This window comes from Saccopteryx bilineata, chromosome 2, assembly GCF_036850765.1.
Source record: "Saccopteryx bilineata isolate mSacBil1 chromosome 2, mSacBil1_pri_phased_curated, whole genome shotgun sequence".
In the NCBI taxonomy this organism is placed as follows: domain Eukaryota; kingdom Metazoa; phylum Chordata; class Mammalia; order Chiroptera; family Emballonuridae; genus Saccopteryx; species Saccopteryx bilineata.
In genome coordinates, this window is record NC_089491.1 from 5548575 (window position 1) to 5565902 (window position 17328).

General features: G+C 51.0%; 1 protein-coding gene across 2 annotated transcripts in view; it reads right to left on the reverse strand.

Annotated features, from left to right (window-relative positions):
* Positions 1-3238: 3238 nt before the first annotated feature.
* The window catches only part of ABL1 (ABL proto-oncogene 1, non-receptor tyrosine kinase), a 140322-nt gene continuing 126232 nt past the window's right edge, over positions 3239-17328 (reverse strand). For both annotated transcript variants that reach the window (XM_066255939.1, XM_066255940.1), the window contains exons 5-11: positions 16528-16612; positions 15546-15723; positions 13559-13743; positions 11290-11442; positions 9644-9733; positions 9130-9294; positions 3239-6786 (exon numbers count right to left, since the gene is read on the reverse strand). In XM_066255939.1, coding sequence (XP_066112036.1) covers positions 5072-6786; positions 9130-9294; positions 9644-9733; positions 11290-11442; positions 13559-13743; positions 15546-15723; positions 16528-16612 — 2571 coding nt within the window. In that variant the 3' untranslated portion in view covers positions 3239-5071. The remainder of the gene's footprint in view (positions 6787-9129; positions 9295-9643; positions 9734-11289; positions 11443-13558; positions 13744-15545; positions 15724-16527; positions 16613-17328) is intronic.

Genomic DNA, 17328 nt, shown 5'->3' on the forward strand with positions numbered 1-17328 from the left:
CAGGGAGGCTCCTCTCCCGGTTAGTGAAGGCGAGGCTCGTTGGGAAACACTGTGTTGGAAGCAGTGAGCCCCCCTGAGCAGCGATCCCCCCTGTCCCCCCCCAGTACAGTCTGGGTCCTTCCTCACAGTTACTTGCACACATGTCTTTGTACCTTGGGTATAGTTCTAAAGGTATTTATTAAACTGGATGGGCTGTATTTCTGCCTGCACTTTCCTATGTGTTTGAAATATTAATAAAAACATTTAAGGATAAAAGAGGCTCACGGGGCAGCAGTCGTTAGGCAGCTGTGGTAGTAAGGAACCACCTCATCCTAACTGGCCCCAGGGCCGACACGTGACTCGTTCCACTGGAGACCCACTCCATGTGGTGCTTTAACCCCAGCAGGGAGCTGGGGCCCGCTCAAGGTGTAGGGTGACCACCAGGGATGATGGCCGGCACGGACAGTGAGGGACACAGTGGTCAGTCGGTCTTGCCCCACCCCATGTCTTCTGTGCCGTACGCTTAGACCCCAGTTTCCCCAGAGCACTCAGTTTGGGAATGCCTCCTATAAAGCAGCTCGATATTCGAGAAGCTGAGTGAACTAACCCTTAAATTCTCCTCCACGGCGGGGGGAGGAGCCTGGCCCCGGAGCTCAGGTGCCTGTGAGTCACGCAGTGGCCCTCTGCAGTCACAGCGGTCTGGGTACAGCAGCGACAAGCCGGCACGTGAACCCCAGCCTCCTCGCCCATCCCTCCGCAGTCACAGCGGTCTGGGTACAGCAGCGACAAGCCAGCATGTGAACCCCAGCCTCCTCGCCCATCCCTCCGCAGTCACAGCGGTCTGGGTACAGCAGTGACAAGCCGGCACGTGAACCCCAGCCTCCTCACCCATCAAAGGAGGACAGCGACAGAACGGCTCTCACAAGAAAAGGCGTGAGGGCTACATGTGGGAATGAAAGTACGTATGTGCTCACGTGAGCTGGAGTTTTAGAAGAGCTTCCGTTGAAACATACCACATGGAGAAGGTGCTCCAATTTGAAGCACACAGCGTGACGAATTTCCACCAAGTGACACACCCGTTAGCTAGCACTGCTCAGTCTGAGGAACAGCACTCCTGCCCCCCCAGAGCTCCCTCACACCCTAACCTGCATGACCTCCCCGTGACCTCCGTCCTGACTTCCACCACCACACCCAACTAGCCAGGCCCGTTTAAGCAGACAGAAGTGCCGGCATCACCAGTGTGCAGGGCTTCTGCTGCCCAACATTACACTGGCGAGGAGGTCTCCCGGCGCGTGGCGCGGTGCCGCTCAGTTCCTTCTCACCGCTCTGTAGTACCCCCAGAACAGCCACAGGTAGCTATCTTTCCTCCTGCTTATGACACCTGGCTTGCTCTCAGGGATCTTTTTGTAAGCGCTTGCTTTTAAAAATTGTGATACTTTGGCCTGACCAGGTGGTGGAGCAGTGGATAGAGCATCGGACTGGGACTCAGAGGACCCAGGTTCAAAACTCCGAGATCTCTGACTTGAGCGCAGGCTCACCAGCTTGAGCACAGGGTCATAGACATGATCCCATGGTTGCTAACTTGAGCCCAAGGTCACTGGCTTGAGCAAGGGGTCATTCGCTCTGCTGTAGCCCACCCTGGTCAAGGCACATATGAGAAAGCAATCGGTGAACAACTAAGGTTCCACAACGAAGAATTGATGTTTCTCATCTCTCTCCCTTCCTGTCTGTCCCTATCTGTTCTTCTCGCTCTCTCTCAAAAAAAAAAAAAATTTTTTGGTGACACTGGTTCATATTTCATGACAGTATTAACAGTGCTGGCTCTTTTGGTGGGGTTGGCCCTTGGGTACTCATTGGTTCTGGACCTCGAGAGCAGAACTCAAAATTATTGGAAAACTGTTGTGTACATATGTGCATTTTTCTGGGAACAGAGCCAGTTTGCATTACATTCTCAAGTTCTGTGACCTAAAAACAGTTAAAGTTGTCATAGAATGTCTAGATCCAAGTTTTAGCCCAGGTGACATACACGGAAGGTTCCTATCTGGGAGAAGTGACTTACCACAACCCTAAGAGGCCGCTGTGTAGACTCCATGACCAGCGCACATCTGACACGGAGAAAGCAGCCAGTACTGGGGCTGTCTTTAAAACCATTCCGTGCCTTCTGACTTGAGAGCTGCCATTCAAGGGAAGAACCTGTTACCCATGGAAAAGCTCTGACTCAGGAGACCTGGTGTAGTTATGGTCTAGCCACTAACCCACTCTGTGGCCCGGGCCCCAGTCTTCGTGTCTGTGAAGCGAGAGGAAAAAGACCTCTCTTGGGCTCAGCTCAAGGCTGCTCCGTCTGCGCACCTACGGGGGTTTCAGCAGACGCGACCGTCCCGGGCAGTGTCTTCACCTCCATCACCGGGCGTGGCACACGTCTCCACGTCTCGCTGTCCAGGCCTCCGATGAGGGGGTTTCATTGAACCACGCTCTTCGCTCCGCTTTGGCGAGCAGGATCTGTGTCCCCTGACAAGTCAGCTGGCTAATAAGTATCATTATCACAGGGCTCTTCTTTCCCTGACTTCCACTTCCCAAGCTGTCAGCTGGTGTCAAATGGAGACCAAGAAGAGAAAATGTCAGTGCCTCCCTGCAAAGGTCCCTGGCTGGGGGCTGGGAGAGGATGCGGCAGGGACCGGACAGCATCCCCATCCCCTTGCAGGCCAGCAAGTGAGTTCAAAGGCAGAGAGAGAGAGAGAGAGAGAGCACGCGCGCGCGCACGAGCGTGCACCAGGAGAGGGATTAACTCTCAGGCCACTGAGAAGTCGGACATTACGTCCTCTCCCCATTTCAATGATGCCGTGGTGGCTGACGGGTGGCTCAGCCCTTGGGCTGGTCTTCTTTGCCTGCACCAGACAGAAGTGGCCCACACCCTGGCACAGTGCACTCTTAATACTGCTGCTAAGAGCTGGGCTGCTGGCAAGTGTCAAGGGCACAGGAAGGGCTTAAGTCAAGGGCAGGGGCAGTGCCTGCAAATGGCCGATGGTGACCCAGGACCCTGCCGCGATCCTGACACGGTGCTGCTCTATAAAACCCTACACGGAGGCTCCAGCCCCTTTGGGAAAACAAGGATGCCTTCCCTCCCAACATGCACCACGGCTCGGACAATGGGGAAGAGTGATGGACCAAGCAATCCTTCCCAATTCTAATGTTGTAAACATTTATTTAAAAAGTACTACGGAGCAGAGATGTGGATTCAAAAAAAACAACAAGAGTCATATACAGAAACAAATGTACTGGACCAAGAAACAAAAAGACACCACAGGCATTCAAGAAGAGAGGAAGTGGAAAACTATTTACATGTCATTTATAAAAGAGCAAGTCTACAAGAGTGTAATACCAAGGTATAAATGCATAATATAGTGGCACGTCATGTGAAGAAAAAGAGGGGACCAGTACCTCACAGAAACGGGGGGCGGGGCAGGAACCTGGGGGGTCTGGTGCTTTGTCTGCAAGGCCGCTGGCGGTGTTCTACATAGCACCTCCCTCAGTCTGCGTAACAGCAGCTACGGGGAGGGGCAGAGAGGTGATGTGTGGTGAGAAGTGCCCAACTATCCGGGGAAATAAAACACAAGTTTAGGTGCTCAGAGTAAAAATGGGGCCTGTATGAGGTCACGGGCACGAGAAGGTGGGGGAGCAGAAGACGGTTTTCTCCTGGTTTCTCCAAGGCGGCTTCTAGGCCTGCAGGAAGGCCCAGGCAGGTGCCTGCCCACTCTGCAGTAGCGGCTCAAGGTCAAGGAGACCCAGGTCCCGGGCCCACGAGCCTGGTCCTGGGAAGCCCAGGAGACAATTACACCAAGGCCTGCTCTTCGAGACACTTTCTGGGGTTCATTTCTTTGTGGTTTTCTTCATCCCTGATGGCCAAGTGTCGCTGTGGTAATTAAATAAGACGCTTGCTCACCAGGGCGCACCAACACTGGTTGGGGCTTTGGTCTCCAGTCCTTTTCCTTGTATGCCGGTGCCTGACACCTGCATCAGAGGGCAGTGCTGAGGGCAGGGCTGTGCCTCAGGAACTTAGGGAACCGCAGACTGGCTGGTCACAAGGAAGAGAACCCTGCAAAAACCTACTTTGTCTTCGGGCAGTGCAAGGGAGGGGAAGGAGATCGGTCAGAGACCAAGTGCCTTCTTCAGGGCACCTGGTGATTCCAAAGGAAGGCAACAGTGGGCCCACGGAAGACCTGCCAGGCCCGCCTCAGGCCGTCTCAGCACCAGCTGTTCACCCGAGAAGCCACCCTTCCCACGAGCCTGCCCCCTTATGCTGGACAGTGACCCTGCCACCCTTGAGACTCAAGCTTTCTATCCAGGATTAGCAGTGCATGTCACAAAAGAGCAAGAAACTGGGCTCTGAGGATATGCAGAGAAGGGTGACAGGACCGTATCCCACACCACGGGCCCCTTCAGGCTCCCCTTACCCAGGACCCAAAGGCTGGTTGGTGTTAGCACCCTGTTTTGCCCCCCAGATAAGAGCTGTCCTTCACATGAGGAAATGGTGAGGGCACCAACCGAGGCAGCAGTGGGGGCAGTGACCGGCTGGCAGAGCTTCCAGGATGCAGTTCCGGAAACGTGTCTTAACACAGGAGGCATGAGGAGGATGAGGTGAGTGAAGGTGACAGTCCCCAAGGCCTGGTGACACTGCTCCTGCTCAGGGCACTTGTTCTTGGGAAGACAGAGAAGAAGGCATAGCCAGGGAAGTCCCCCAGAAAGAGAAACAAAGGAAGTGCCCACCCACCTTCCCAGCCATTCTGAAGAGCGCAGTCTCCAAGCGCCCCGGGCGGGTGGGCGGGGGCTGGCGTGCCGACTGCAGTCCCCCGAGCAGGCGGAAACTCCACAGACAGAACTTGGGACAGAAGGGCTTGGTGAGCCCACGCTGAGGGGGAGGAGAGTGCAGGAGGACAGTTGGTGCACAACGTAGGTAGTAGGGCTGGACTCCATGCAGACCTCAGCTCCCCGGCCAAGGCCCCAGCTCACTGGTCCTGTGTCAGCCACCGTCGCGGGCACAGGGGAGCCCTCACGCACTGCAGGCAGCTCTGGCTGGCTGGACATCTGACCTCTGCTACCTCTGCACTATGTCACTGATCTCTTTCACGGAGCTGAGGAGTTTGCTGAAGTCCTGAGTGGCCGCCGGGCCACTCCCCGCTGTTGCCGGGCAGATCTGTAGCTCCCGGAGATTATTCTCCAGTTTGTTGATGGCCTCACGAAAGGCGAACTTATTCCTCATTTGCTGGATGGAGTCCACGTAACTCACGCAGAATGTGTAGAGGTTTTTGCCGGCTTCCAGTACGGCACTGTGGCTGGCCATCTGCTCGGAGTTCCTGGAGATGGCCAGGCACAGGGCCTCGGTGCTGTCCAGGACCACGCCCTTGGTGATGGCACCACTAGCGATGCGCTCGGGGGGTTGGCGGGTTTTCCGAAGAGATACGCGGGTTGATATGAGAGGGATGAAGGCAGTGGAGGATGGCTGGTCCCCTGCCAGAGTGGAGGCCGCTGATGGCAAAGTGGAGGGCGTGGAGGCTGGGCTGGTGGGGGTCCCCACCGGCTTGGAGGATGACTGAGGCTTTGGCATGGACGGGAGAATGGGCTTTCTGACGCCCTCTCCCAGCAGGCCGGGTCTGGCAGCATCACTGCTCACAGCATCCACGGCCACAGCCGGGGACCTCGCTTTCCCGCTGGCGCCGGCCTCCCCGGCGGTGTCCTGGCTTGGGCTCTGGGGGGGTTTCCCGGCCTTCCCAGTGGAGGCTGGCGGGGGCGGCGGGGCCGGCTTGAGCTTGGACAACTTCCCCTTGTCTCTCCCCGGGGACTCAGAGGAGGGCTTGTGTCTCCTCACTCTCAACTCCTCGGCGGGAACCTTGCTGGTCCCTGCAGACGCACCTGGCCCTGCTCTGCTGGAGGGGGGCACTGGCTCAGATGTGGTAGGCGTCCCCACGGCACTGGGCTTCCCGGTCTCTTCCTTGTGGGGCAGACCAGAGGAAGGAGCCACCGCCACCTGCCTACGAAGAAGTTTTGGAGTCAGACTGGGAGGGCTGGAGCCCGGGCTGGACTCCGCCGTATCTCTGAAGACCTCATCAGCCACCTCCTCCGTCTTCTTCACCAGCCTGGGCGGGGGTGTGACCGTGCCCCTGGTCACCTGGTCAGACCTGTTCTCACTCGCCCGCTTCCGAGGCAGGGCCGGCTTCTCACTCTTGTGCCCTCCAAAAGTGGACGAGTCGAACTGTCTCCCCGCGGACGGCAGATCCCGAGGCAGTGTGACCGACTTCCACTCTGTGTCCTTGGCCCCGTGGGGCACACAGGAGGCAGAGCAGGACCTCAGGAAGCGCTTGCTGGAGCTGCTGCCGCTCTCCTCTTCACTGGCGGCGACTCGGCCGCTGGCCAGCGTGGACTTTTTCCACAGGTGGGGCGACCGGAAGCCTGCGCTCCCCGACTCCCGGAAGGCTCCGTTGGGGATACCAACCCCGCCGCTGGGCTTTGGGGACTTGGATGGCTCGGCCACGTCCAAGGGCGCGAGAGCGGGAGACCCGTTGCTGACCTCGCGGCCCCCCTCCTCCTCCGGCGCCCCCTTGCGCTCCGGATGACCGTCCATCTCCCGGAAGGAGCTGCTGCGTTTGGGAGGGGTTGGGGCCGTCTTCTTCTTCTTCTTGATCAAGGCGCTAAACAAGTTGGTCTTTTTGTCTTTGGGGAGAAGGCGTTCATCTTCATTTAGGCTACCATCCTGGGGACCACGTTCTTTCCGAGGGAGCAATGGAGACACAGCAGGCTCGTGGTCCAGAGGGTCTGAAACACATTGGGAAGAGCTTAACAAGTCCAGACCAAAGGCTCCTGCGTGGGCAAGAAATCTCGGGCAGGCCTGTTCTCTACAGAGGTCTGGGCGCCGGGCTCTGAAAGGCCTGCTGTCACCAGCTCTGCGGCTCACCAGCCACAAGGCCTGGGCAGGTTACCTATTTTCACTCATCCTCAGTCTAGTGTGTCCGTAAAGTCATGGTGCACTTTTGACTGGTCACAGGAAAGCAACAAGACGACAGAAATGTGAAATCTGCACCAAATAAAAGGAAAACCCTCCCAGTTTCTGTAGGATGATGCGGCAGTATGTGCACATGTGCAGATGATGACATAACACCATGTATACAGCGGAGCAGCCCACGACCATGCCAGTCGAGATGTGAATGATACAGAGGAAAGTTCAGTGTGTTCTGTGGCTCGCTAAATTCGAATCCGTGACCAAAGTGCAACGTGAATATCAGCGCATTTATAACAAAGCGCCACCACATAGGAATAACATTACTCGGTGGGATAAGCAGTTGAAGGAAACCGGCAGTTTGGTGGAGAAACCCCGTTCTGGTAGGCCATCAGTCAGTGACGAGTCTGTAGAGGCTATACGGGATAGCTCCCTAAGGAGCCCTAAAAAATCTGTGTGTGAGCCCACATCGAACTGCACTGAATAGGTATGAAACTGGGAGAGTTTTCCTTTTATTTGGTGCAGATTTCACATTTCTATCGTCTTTTGTTGCTTTCCTGTGACCGGTCAAAAGTGCACCATGACTTTACGGACACACTGCATAAAACGGAAGATGATAAAACCAACCCGTAGCATTGCTGGGAGAATGTCATGCAATAATGAATGCAGGGCGTCTGCCCCAGCTCTTGGATCATAATTTCTTAGTAACTGCTGTCACTGTTGCTAGTAGTCTTATTAGGAAAAGCTCAGGTTTCCTCTTGAAGATGGTAGAACAGATAGGGAACCCTGGCCCCTCATCCCTTTACTGGTTCCCTTTAAATCAGCAGGGCCATCACCCCCCCCCCCCGCCCCCAACCACCATCTGGCAAGTAAAAATCAGGAGATCAAGCAAAGGGTCTGACCTGCCACTGGGTCAAGGTTCCTACAGAGTATGATTTGAGGGAAAGGGGGTGCCATTAGTGAATGACAGAATTCCCCCTTGGGGGCAGCTGTCACATCTCATAACTCAGAGCACAAATACAAGGGGCATTTATCAGAATTCCAGGTGACATGCAGGATAGGGGACTCAGGGAACGCTAAGGACTTCCCATAACTGTAAGCCAATGGAAGAAAGCAAAAAGGTAAAATTCAAACAACTTATGCACCACTATATCCCAGTGCTGGACAGCTATCTGACACTCTTGGCTTGCCATGAGATTACGTATCAAAATACCCCACGGATGACCGCTGCTGGGCACAAATGAACACGACTACTCATCACTGGCCATTTCATAAGCCCAAAGTTCCCACAGTGGCTCCTCCCCACTGCTCAGCTACCTGAAATCACAACTAACAAAGGACAAGCATCTAAGGTTCTGGAGAGTGTATGTGCCACGACCTCCAAAGGGGGCTGAGCAAGATGACCAGGGAGCATGAAAAGAAAGTACTGTGATTTGGATATATTTCTTATGAAAACTTTTAAGTGTATATTTCATAATATACTTAATATATTCATGCAATAGTACATGTATATACTTTATTTATATCTGTGTATGTGTGTGTGTGTATACACTACTGCACTTTCAACTTTTCTAATATGGGTATATAATAAAAAAAGAACTTTGGAATCATGATTCTATAGATTCTGCTGTCACAAAACATCCCATAATTCCAGTTTGTCCTGTCCCTTCCCCTTAGTCTGTGGTCCATTAGAGCATCCCCTACAACCAGATGGTGGCCCACCTCCAACACTTTCATTCTCCTGGTCTGCAGGAGGACCCAGACTTCTGGGGTTTGGGGGACAGGCTGACTCCAAACAGAGCCTGGCACACAGGAAGTGCCAGGTCCCACCCTGACAGCACTGAGACCCCTGCCCAGCCACTCCCAGCTCCCTCACTTCTCTAAGACCAGACAGGACACGTGCTCTGTCCCACGCTGAGATAGCACAGGAAAAGGTGGGCTCCCTTCTCAAGGGGCACAGCACCCCTGCCTCCCTGACTGAACTGCGGAAACCTACAGCTCTGGGTGATTCGGCGGGGAGGTCCTGCCGCGGGGAGAGGAGAACCTTTACAACGCCAACTACTAATGTGAGGTTTGTCTGCCTCTCTCTGCAGGTGCCACTCACTGCTTCCCACATGCCACACTGGCCCTGGGCCTCCAGTGGGGCGCGGGGACGTACATACCAGGCTCTCCCAGGCTCTTGGCGTGGGGCGTCTCAGGCACGTCGGTGGAATCTTTGTGGTCCGTGGCTCTCCTGGAGGTCCTTGTCTTGGTGGGCAGCTCTGGGGCCTGCAGCAGAGCACTTGCAACCCCTCGCATGCCTTTCTTCCCCAGCTCCTTTTCCACTTCTGAGAACCACCAAAAAAAAAAAAAAAAAAAAAACCCACAGAAACCAGCAGCCATCAGTAGTGGTGTCATTCTGCTATGTTGGTTTTCTTTTCCTTTTTAAAATAACAGTGATCATCTACACACATTTACAGAAAAGAGATACAAATGATAAAGAAAACAACTCAGTCGTTTTCAGAATTCTGCATAGCTACAAAGGACAGAGAGTGTCACACGCTCAGTCTCAGTACCTCTGCCCAGCACACTCCTCCCTGGAAGGGACCTAAAGGAACAGAGCTGGAGTCCGCAAAGCTGTCCCTCCCAGCCCAACCCCTCACCCCGCTGCAGGCACCCTGGGGATGGGCACTGTACCATCTGATATGCTGGATTCCTGGAACATTGTTTCAAAGGCTTGGTGGATTTCAGCAAAGGAGGGCCGATCAGAGGGATTCCACTGCCAACCTAGACAGATGAGACCCGAGTCAGACCACCTGCGAGGCCTTGCTAACAAGTGTGTGGCTAGCAAGTCTCAAGGAAAAGTCTAGAAATGAAAGAAGCATTCCAATCCAGCTAGTCATTTTTTGGTGTGATAAGTGAAAATGACAAATGCCACTGTGTCCTATTAAAGACATCAATAATCTGAAAGACTTCAGACATTGGTAGAAATGCAGTGTGTAACACCCCAGAGGGATGCTGTTAGCCAGAGTTGCATATACAAGTGTATCTTTCCCAGCCCCACTCTGAAAGCACAGAGGATTACCGAGCCAGCTAGCTAGCTCGCCTTCCTTCTCATCCTCACTTCACGGGCACTAAAATCCAAAATCCTTAACAGTACAGAAACGCTCATCAAAGCAAGATTAAAAATGAGGATTAAGGACTGATTAAGCCCAGTGCTGGTGAGGATGCAGTCACTCACATACATTTCTGGTGGGAGTATTAGTATAACCTTTTTTGAAAAACAATTTGGTAAAATCTATCAAAATTTAAAATGCACACAGACCTTTGAGCCAACCATTCACCTTTTAGGAATACCAGCACAACACAGAGGTGTATGTGTGAGGGCGCTCGTTCCTGCCTGGCTTGTAACGGCAAAACCCAAAAGTGTGTAAACCACCAAATGTTCATCAAATGAGGACTGGGCGAATGAATAAATCATTTGCTGGGATGCTAACCAGCTAGATAAAACTACGTGGGGGAGAAGAGCAGAGATTACCCCTGAATTACGGATGTTACACTGCTAAGGGCAAAAAAAGCTGCGGGAATGCTTTTATATTATACACTAAGACCAACAGAGAAACGCCTCATGGAGTATCTCCTACTACAGCAGAATGTTTGAAGGTCGTTCTAGGAATCTGTATTTCTTAATAAGAAATCCAAGTTTGTATGCATCAATCCCAATTTTGTATGCAAAAACAAAAACCCTCACTCATAGGCCCTGGCCGGTTGGCTCAGTGGTAGAGCGTCGGCCTGGCGTGCAGAAGTCCGGGGTTCGATTCCCGGCCAGGGCACACAGGAGAAGCACCCATCTGCTTCTCCACCCCTCCCCTTCTCCTTCCTCTCTGTCTCTCTCTTCCCCTCCCGCAGCTGAGGCTCCACTGGAGCAAAGATGGCCTGGGCGCTGGGGATGGCTCCTCGGCCTCTGCCCCAGGCACTAGAGTGGCTCTGGTTGCAACAGAGCGACTCCCCAGAGGGGCAGAGCGTCTCCCCTGGTGGGCGTGCTGGGTGGATCCCGGTCGGGTGCATGCAGGAGTCTGTCTGTCTCTTCCCGTTTCTGGGTTCAGAAAAATACAGAAAAAAAACCAAAAACCCTCACCCATAAATATGATGTATAAGTAAAGAGGTAAAGAAACACTGGAAAAATTCCGCAAAGATATGTATCAAGCTGTCCCATGCCCGGCTCTGAAGCCTGGGAATGGAAGAGGAAACTCAATACCCTCTTTACTTTACACACTCACTCCTGCAGCGGAGTGTTTTACAAAGGCCACCAGAAAGTTTTAGAACCGGCAGGGAAGGCTCACATGCTCGCATGAGTTCGTAGACCTTCTCTGGGCAGCCTTCCGGGCGCTCCATGCGATAGTCTTTCTCTAGCAGCTCATACACCTGGGACAGGTCAATTCCTGGGTAAGGTGACATGCCATAGGTAGCAATCTCCCACAGCAGTACTCCAAATGCTAGAAGAAAAAAATGAGAAAGGCTAAATGTGTAAGATTTAAATATCCTGCATTTAAAATTGGTTACTCGTATAGCAGACATCAGAAGGCACACCCTCCAAAGCAGGCCAGGAGCTGACATTTTACCAGGTTCTTAATTACCAACAGCCCAGGACAGAATGAAACTTTCTGTTCCCATGCCGCAGACTAGATAGATGCTGAAGGAAAGAAGAGGACAGGGCTGATGAGCCCCTCCAGGGTCTTGTAAGGTAACGTGACCATCTTGCTGGGGTACGTGGTGGAGGGAATCTAGGGCTGGAAGTCAGGAGGCCATTTCTACTCCTAGCTCTGTGACCAACTAGCTACGTGCCTGAGACAGAGCACCTCCCCTTTCTGGAATATGAGATCATCTCCAAGGCCCCTTCCAACTATCAACATTTCAGCATAATCTTATCAAATCTTTGAAGGTTGTGCAGGCCCAGAGTATGGCCTTGAAATTCCTGATTACTTTAAAGTTAGGAGGCAGACTGACTCCCTGGAGAAATGGGTGTCTTAGGTCTAGGGCAGGGATGAAGCTGGAATATCTTATCACCCCAGACAGCACAGATGTTGTCAAAAGCTATAAAGAATCCTTATCAAAAGGACTAGGAGCAATGTGAGGTTCCCACTGGCTAAATTTAAGACAGTATCAGTAAGGAAAAGAAATGCGTGGATTAAAACACATCAAATATATTTAAGCACATTCTATGTATGAGTTCATTGTATCACACACACACAAAAAAATCTAATTGGAGAGTATTAAGAAACCAATTCGTTACTGTGAAAACTGGTAAATAAAGGCAAGAAAGCAAGCATCTGTCCTGCCTTCCACATATGAACTCCATCCCACAGTGGGTAAGGGTACGCTTCTTCTTATAGAAGTATTGAGCTAAAAATGAGTAAGACGTGAGAGATTCAGAAAACTACCATTTGGTAACTCCTAATAAATTAGTGTACCTAGGCACTGGATATCAATAATTGCTAAGATCATAAACCAAGAGAGAAAAGTCAACAATTATGTACCTACTGATGAAGATGCACATCACTGCCTGTGAAGAACTCTAAACTAAAAGAAAAACAAGTCTAATCTGTTCATGCTGTTTAGAGTCAATGACCCATTCACTAGGAATACAGAAGAGAAAGGAACATATTACATTACAACACAGGGAGACAACGGGCAAAATCTAGAACATGGGAACTTCAAAGGACAAATGACAGGATTTCTTCAACAAATAAACAGCAAGGAAAATAAAGAGATGAACAGGCAGATTAGAGGGGTCTCAAGGCACATATCAACTAACCACCTTGTGTGAACCATATTTCAATCTCAATTCAAACAGATGGTAAAAATAAAAGCACAACTTTTATGATTCAATGGGAAATTTGAACACTAAATGGATATTTGATAATATTCAGAAATTGCTGTCAATTTTGGAAGGAGGGGCAATGTGTTTATGAGAATAAAAAACCATCTTTTCTTTAAGAGGCTCCTACGGAAATATTTATGAACAAAATAATATGATAAATGGGATCTGCTTCAAAATAAGGATGAGGGGAGTGGGTGTGCACGCAGGCTGCAGGAACGCAAGGCAGAGCCTGATAAAGCCGGGGAGGGTCCGACGGACTCATCAGGGCCTGCCTTCTTTAGGGTAGGCTTACAATCTGCCACAGTAAAAAAATTCTTTAAAAAAGTAAAAGTACAATACTGTCACATGAGGCTTCAGGGGGTGATATCCCACTGAAAGCCCAAACCAGACTACACAGCATGCCCTGAAGAGAAGAACCCTCTGCATGCACGCAGGGTCGGCCAGCTGCACCCAAAACCCAAGCAGCAAACTCAGAATGAAGACAAAAATGGGAAGTTAATCTGAATTATTTCGGAAGAAAAGGCTCACTTCTACTTCATTTTGGAGAGAAAACAGGGGAGAAAAGATTTTTAAATTAAAAAAAAAAAATCTAAAAAAGAGAATAACTGGGGGAAAATATGATATGTAAATAAAAGAGAGAATGAAAAAGAGAGAAAGAAAACAAACAACAAAAACAGGGTTAAAGAAGGTGCTCCCTGGGTGAACGCGGCGGGAACTGGAGCAGCCCTTACCCCAGACGTCGGACTTGATGGAGAACTTGTTGTAGGCCAGGCTCTCAGGTGCAGTCCACTTGATCGGGAATTTGGCCCCAGCGTGGGCTGTGTATGTGTCCCCCGTCATTAACCTGCTCAGGCCGAAATCAGCCACCTTCACCAAGTGGTTTTCCCCTACCAGGCAGTTTCGGGCAGCAAGATCTCTGGGAAAGGGAGAAGTTCATCCGTGAGAACCTCTGGCTAGCTGTCCAACTCACAAGCACGCAACGGACAGCCCGCCGCGGACAGCCCGTCTGACAGTGGAAAGAGAGCCCTGTCTCTGCAAACTCCTGTTAACTTCCCGCTGGGGAGCAGAGCCATCCCTGGCACCCCTGGGCTGCCAGCGTGGGGAGAGGCAGCAGAAGGGGCTCTGGGGGTAGGCTCCCTGTCCCTGTGACCCGGAGCAAGGTAATTATGCTGGGACTCAGTTACTTCATTTGTAGAATGAAAATGATACTAACGGCACCTATATTTTTGGGTTACGAGTAGTAATTAATAATACGTAAAGTGCTTCAACTAATGCACAGAGAACAGTGTTAGCTAAGTGTCTGTATAGTTGTGACTGCTCTGTGCCAGGAACCAGAAACAAACGCACAGGCCAGTCCTTGAATATAAGAAACTTACATCAGAGGGAGTCTCCGCTTGTCCTACACAGACTTGGTAGGACAAAATATATAAAGCCCAAAGCATTATTTGCCCAAATTGTGTTTCCCACTTTTCTCTTTCTTCCTGATGCTTATCCAAATGTACCCTAAAACTTCTCTCCTGTATAATCAGCTTCCTCTCACCTCCTGATTCTACCAGGGAGGTAGAGGTCTAATCTCTGGTTCAAGGACACTGACCATGAAGTCACAAGGCAAATAGGAATGGAGAGATGAAAAGAGGCAGCAGCTGAGGTGATGGGTGCAAAGGATAGCACGAGCATCAGCAATCGGGAAATTAAATACAGGAATGCCATGCCTAACAGGATTTTGGTAAACGGTTTTAAGTTTGCCCGAATGAAGAGGGAACGGACCTAGCTCTGCAAGGCAAATCGGAAGTCAAGAAATCCCAATTTGCAGCCTCAGAGGGTTCATATTCTTGAGTGACAGGAGCATCTGAATCAGAGTCTCGTGGAGCATAGAAAATCTGTCTTACAAGGAACCGCCGGTGTCTCATACATGCTACTCTTACTCCTCACTATGAAATCTTATGTACAGGTTTCACACTTGAGTTAATTGGGTAGGAAAGGTCACAACGGTGGCATGGAGAACATCTCGTATTAAAGACTCCGGCAAAGCCCATCAGGCTCTGCTCTGCATAGGCTGTCATTTTGCTAAGAAGCCATTTCCACCACCAAAGAATGTGAAGACTAAGATAATTGTGGCACACTTGAAGGTCAAAACGCTCCCGGCTTTAAAACAGCAAAGATGCTTAATTTAGAACCACAGATACACAATTCTGACAATTGCAGAAACATTGCTGAACCAGATGACAGCAAGTTAGGGGAGAATGAAATGATAACAAAGAGAAGGGAGGAGAAAAAACATGCAACGCAAAAACCAAACCCATGCACTGGCTATTACCGCGAGTTTGTGTGAAAGCAACGCGCCGCTCTGGGGCTTTAGGAGACACGCGGTCATTAGAGGAGGTCATTAGGACGCACGCGGGCTCGGAGGGACGAGCACCCACTCCAGTGGGAGCTGTCATTATTAGGAAGGACGCCTTTTATGAATCATTTAATACTGTGCTTACTCCAAAATGGTTCCAAAATGAGATATTTCTTACCCTAGAAATTAACTGCTCTGCTGCTCCAGAGTCAAAGCCTGGCTGCATGTAGCCCTGGATGCCCACCCAAAGCTGGCAACATCAGGAACCCAGTGTTTGCCTTTGTTCCAAAGTCTACTTATGTTGCCAAGACTCAAGTCCGAGGCCGAGCCAGATGTCCTCAGAGGCGGGGCTTTCTGCGAAGGCTGCTGGCTCCTACCTGTGAATGAAGTTCTTCTTCTCCAGGTACTCCATGGCTGAGGAGATCTGAGTGGCCATGTAGAGCAGCACCACAGCGTTTACCTCCTGCCGGTTACACTCCCTCAGGTAATCCAGCAGGTTCCCATAGGTCATGAACTCAGTGATTATATAGAATGGGGGCTCCCGGGTGCAGACCCCTGTCAACAAGACGTGGAGGGCTTCAGGGCGCTGTTCTGCTCCCAACCGCACAACACCAGAAAGGACCAGCACTCAGGGAAAACGCTTCTGAAATGGGTGCTGGACCTGCCCCCAAGTCCTGCCTCAGCTTCTACTATGGTTCCAAACACTGTGACTTGAGATTAGGTTCTTGTGGAAGGGACATGGCCACTCTTCTCACGCCAATGAACGTAATCTGGAAGAGGCTCTCAGTGAGTTTATAAGCAAAGGCCAGGACCATATCCAACAGCAACAGCCTAAGTCACTGTTGACCCCCACTGGTTGTGTCTGATGGTTATACAGTATCTACTTATAGAATCACTTCAATGAAGAAGCATAAAAATTCTTGTTTCAGAAGCCAATTTACAATTTGTATTTGACTGCTTTTATGAACCAATTTAAAGTGCTAACATCCTCCCTTTCACGTCCCCACCAACACACACAATCCCACAGAGGCCTCCTTCACCAGTGCTGGTAGAGGACAGATGTCCAAATCAGCAATCTCAACGTGGCCAGTCACCCATCTGCTGTAACAGCACCTGTGCCACCCGAGGTTTAATGAAAAGCGCTGTACCCACTGCCTGCCCTGTGGAGGCGCAGCGGATAAATCATCGACCTGGAACATTGCGGTTGCCGGTCTGAAACCCTGGGCTTGCCCGGTCAAGACGCATACAAGCAGCAGCTACGAGTTGATGCTTCCCGCTCCTCTCTCTTTTTCTCCCCCCCACCCCCCACTTCAAGAAGTCAATAAAACCTTAAAAATAAAAAGTGCTGCACACACTCACCAAGTAACTGTACTAGATTAGGGTGCTTGATCTCTTTCATTACTGCAGCTTCTTTCAAGAACTCTTCCACCTCCATGGTGTCCTCCTGCAAAAAAGAGGTGAAATTATTTCAACAAGGATGTGTTTAAGTGGGAAAGTGCACCGTGAATGGTTAGGACAAGCTGAGCCTCAAAGGGCAGTCGCCCCGGCCATCCAGTTTCACCCAGCACACCATGTGGTCAGGTTCTACAGCAGCCGAGCACCCCTGGACAGCACCCCCGCCCCGCCCCGTGCAGAACTTCTGCCTTGTCCCCCAGGGCAATCCATCAAGGCTGGCTTGTGTGTGCTGGAGACCTGTGTCCGCTGGCTGCTCACAGACTAGACTTGTTTCCATCACCTTGTGGAGTCTGTGGGGATGAAGGAGATGTGTACAGGCAAATGCCACAAACATGGTACTATTTCCCTAAGAAACAGCTGGTTTTCTTAAAATGCATAAAGCAAAAAAAAAAATCACTTGGAAGAATCTGAAATATACCCTATTTTAAGGGAAGAGACCCTGATGACACAAAAAGATATTGTGCTTCCAAAAAAGAATGACACCTCAAAATATGGCAGAAACTGAGGATGTGAAAGTGCTAGGAATGGAGTGTGGCGGGGCTCTCAACAGCAGACCTCACTGCCAGGTCTGTTACTTAGCCGCCACGGTCATCTTCACTAGCGGCTCCCCAGCAAAGTCACGAGCTCTTAGCAGTAAGCTCACAGGATTTGCAGAGGGGAGACAAAAACATTAGCAAACGCCCAGAGCCAACGTGGTAGTCCTAC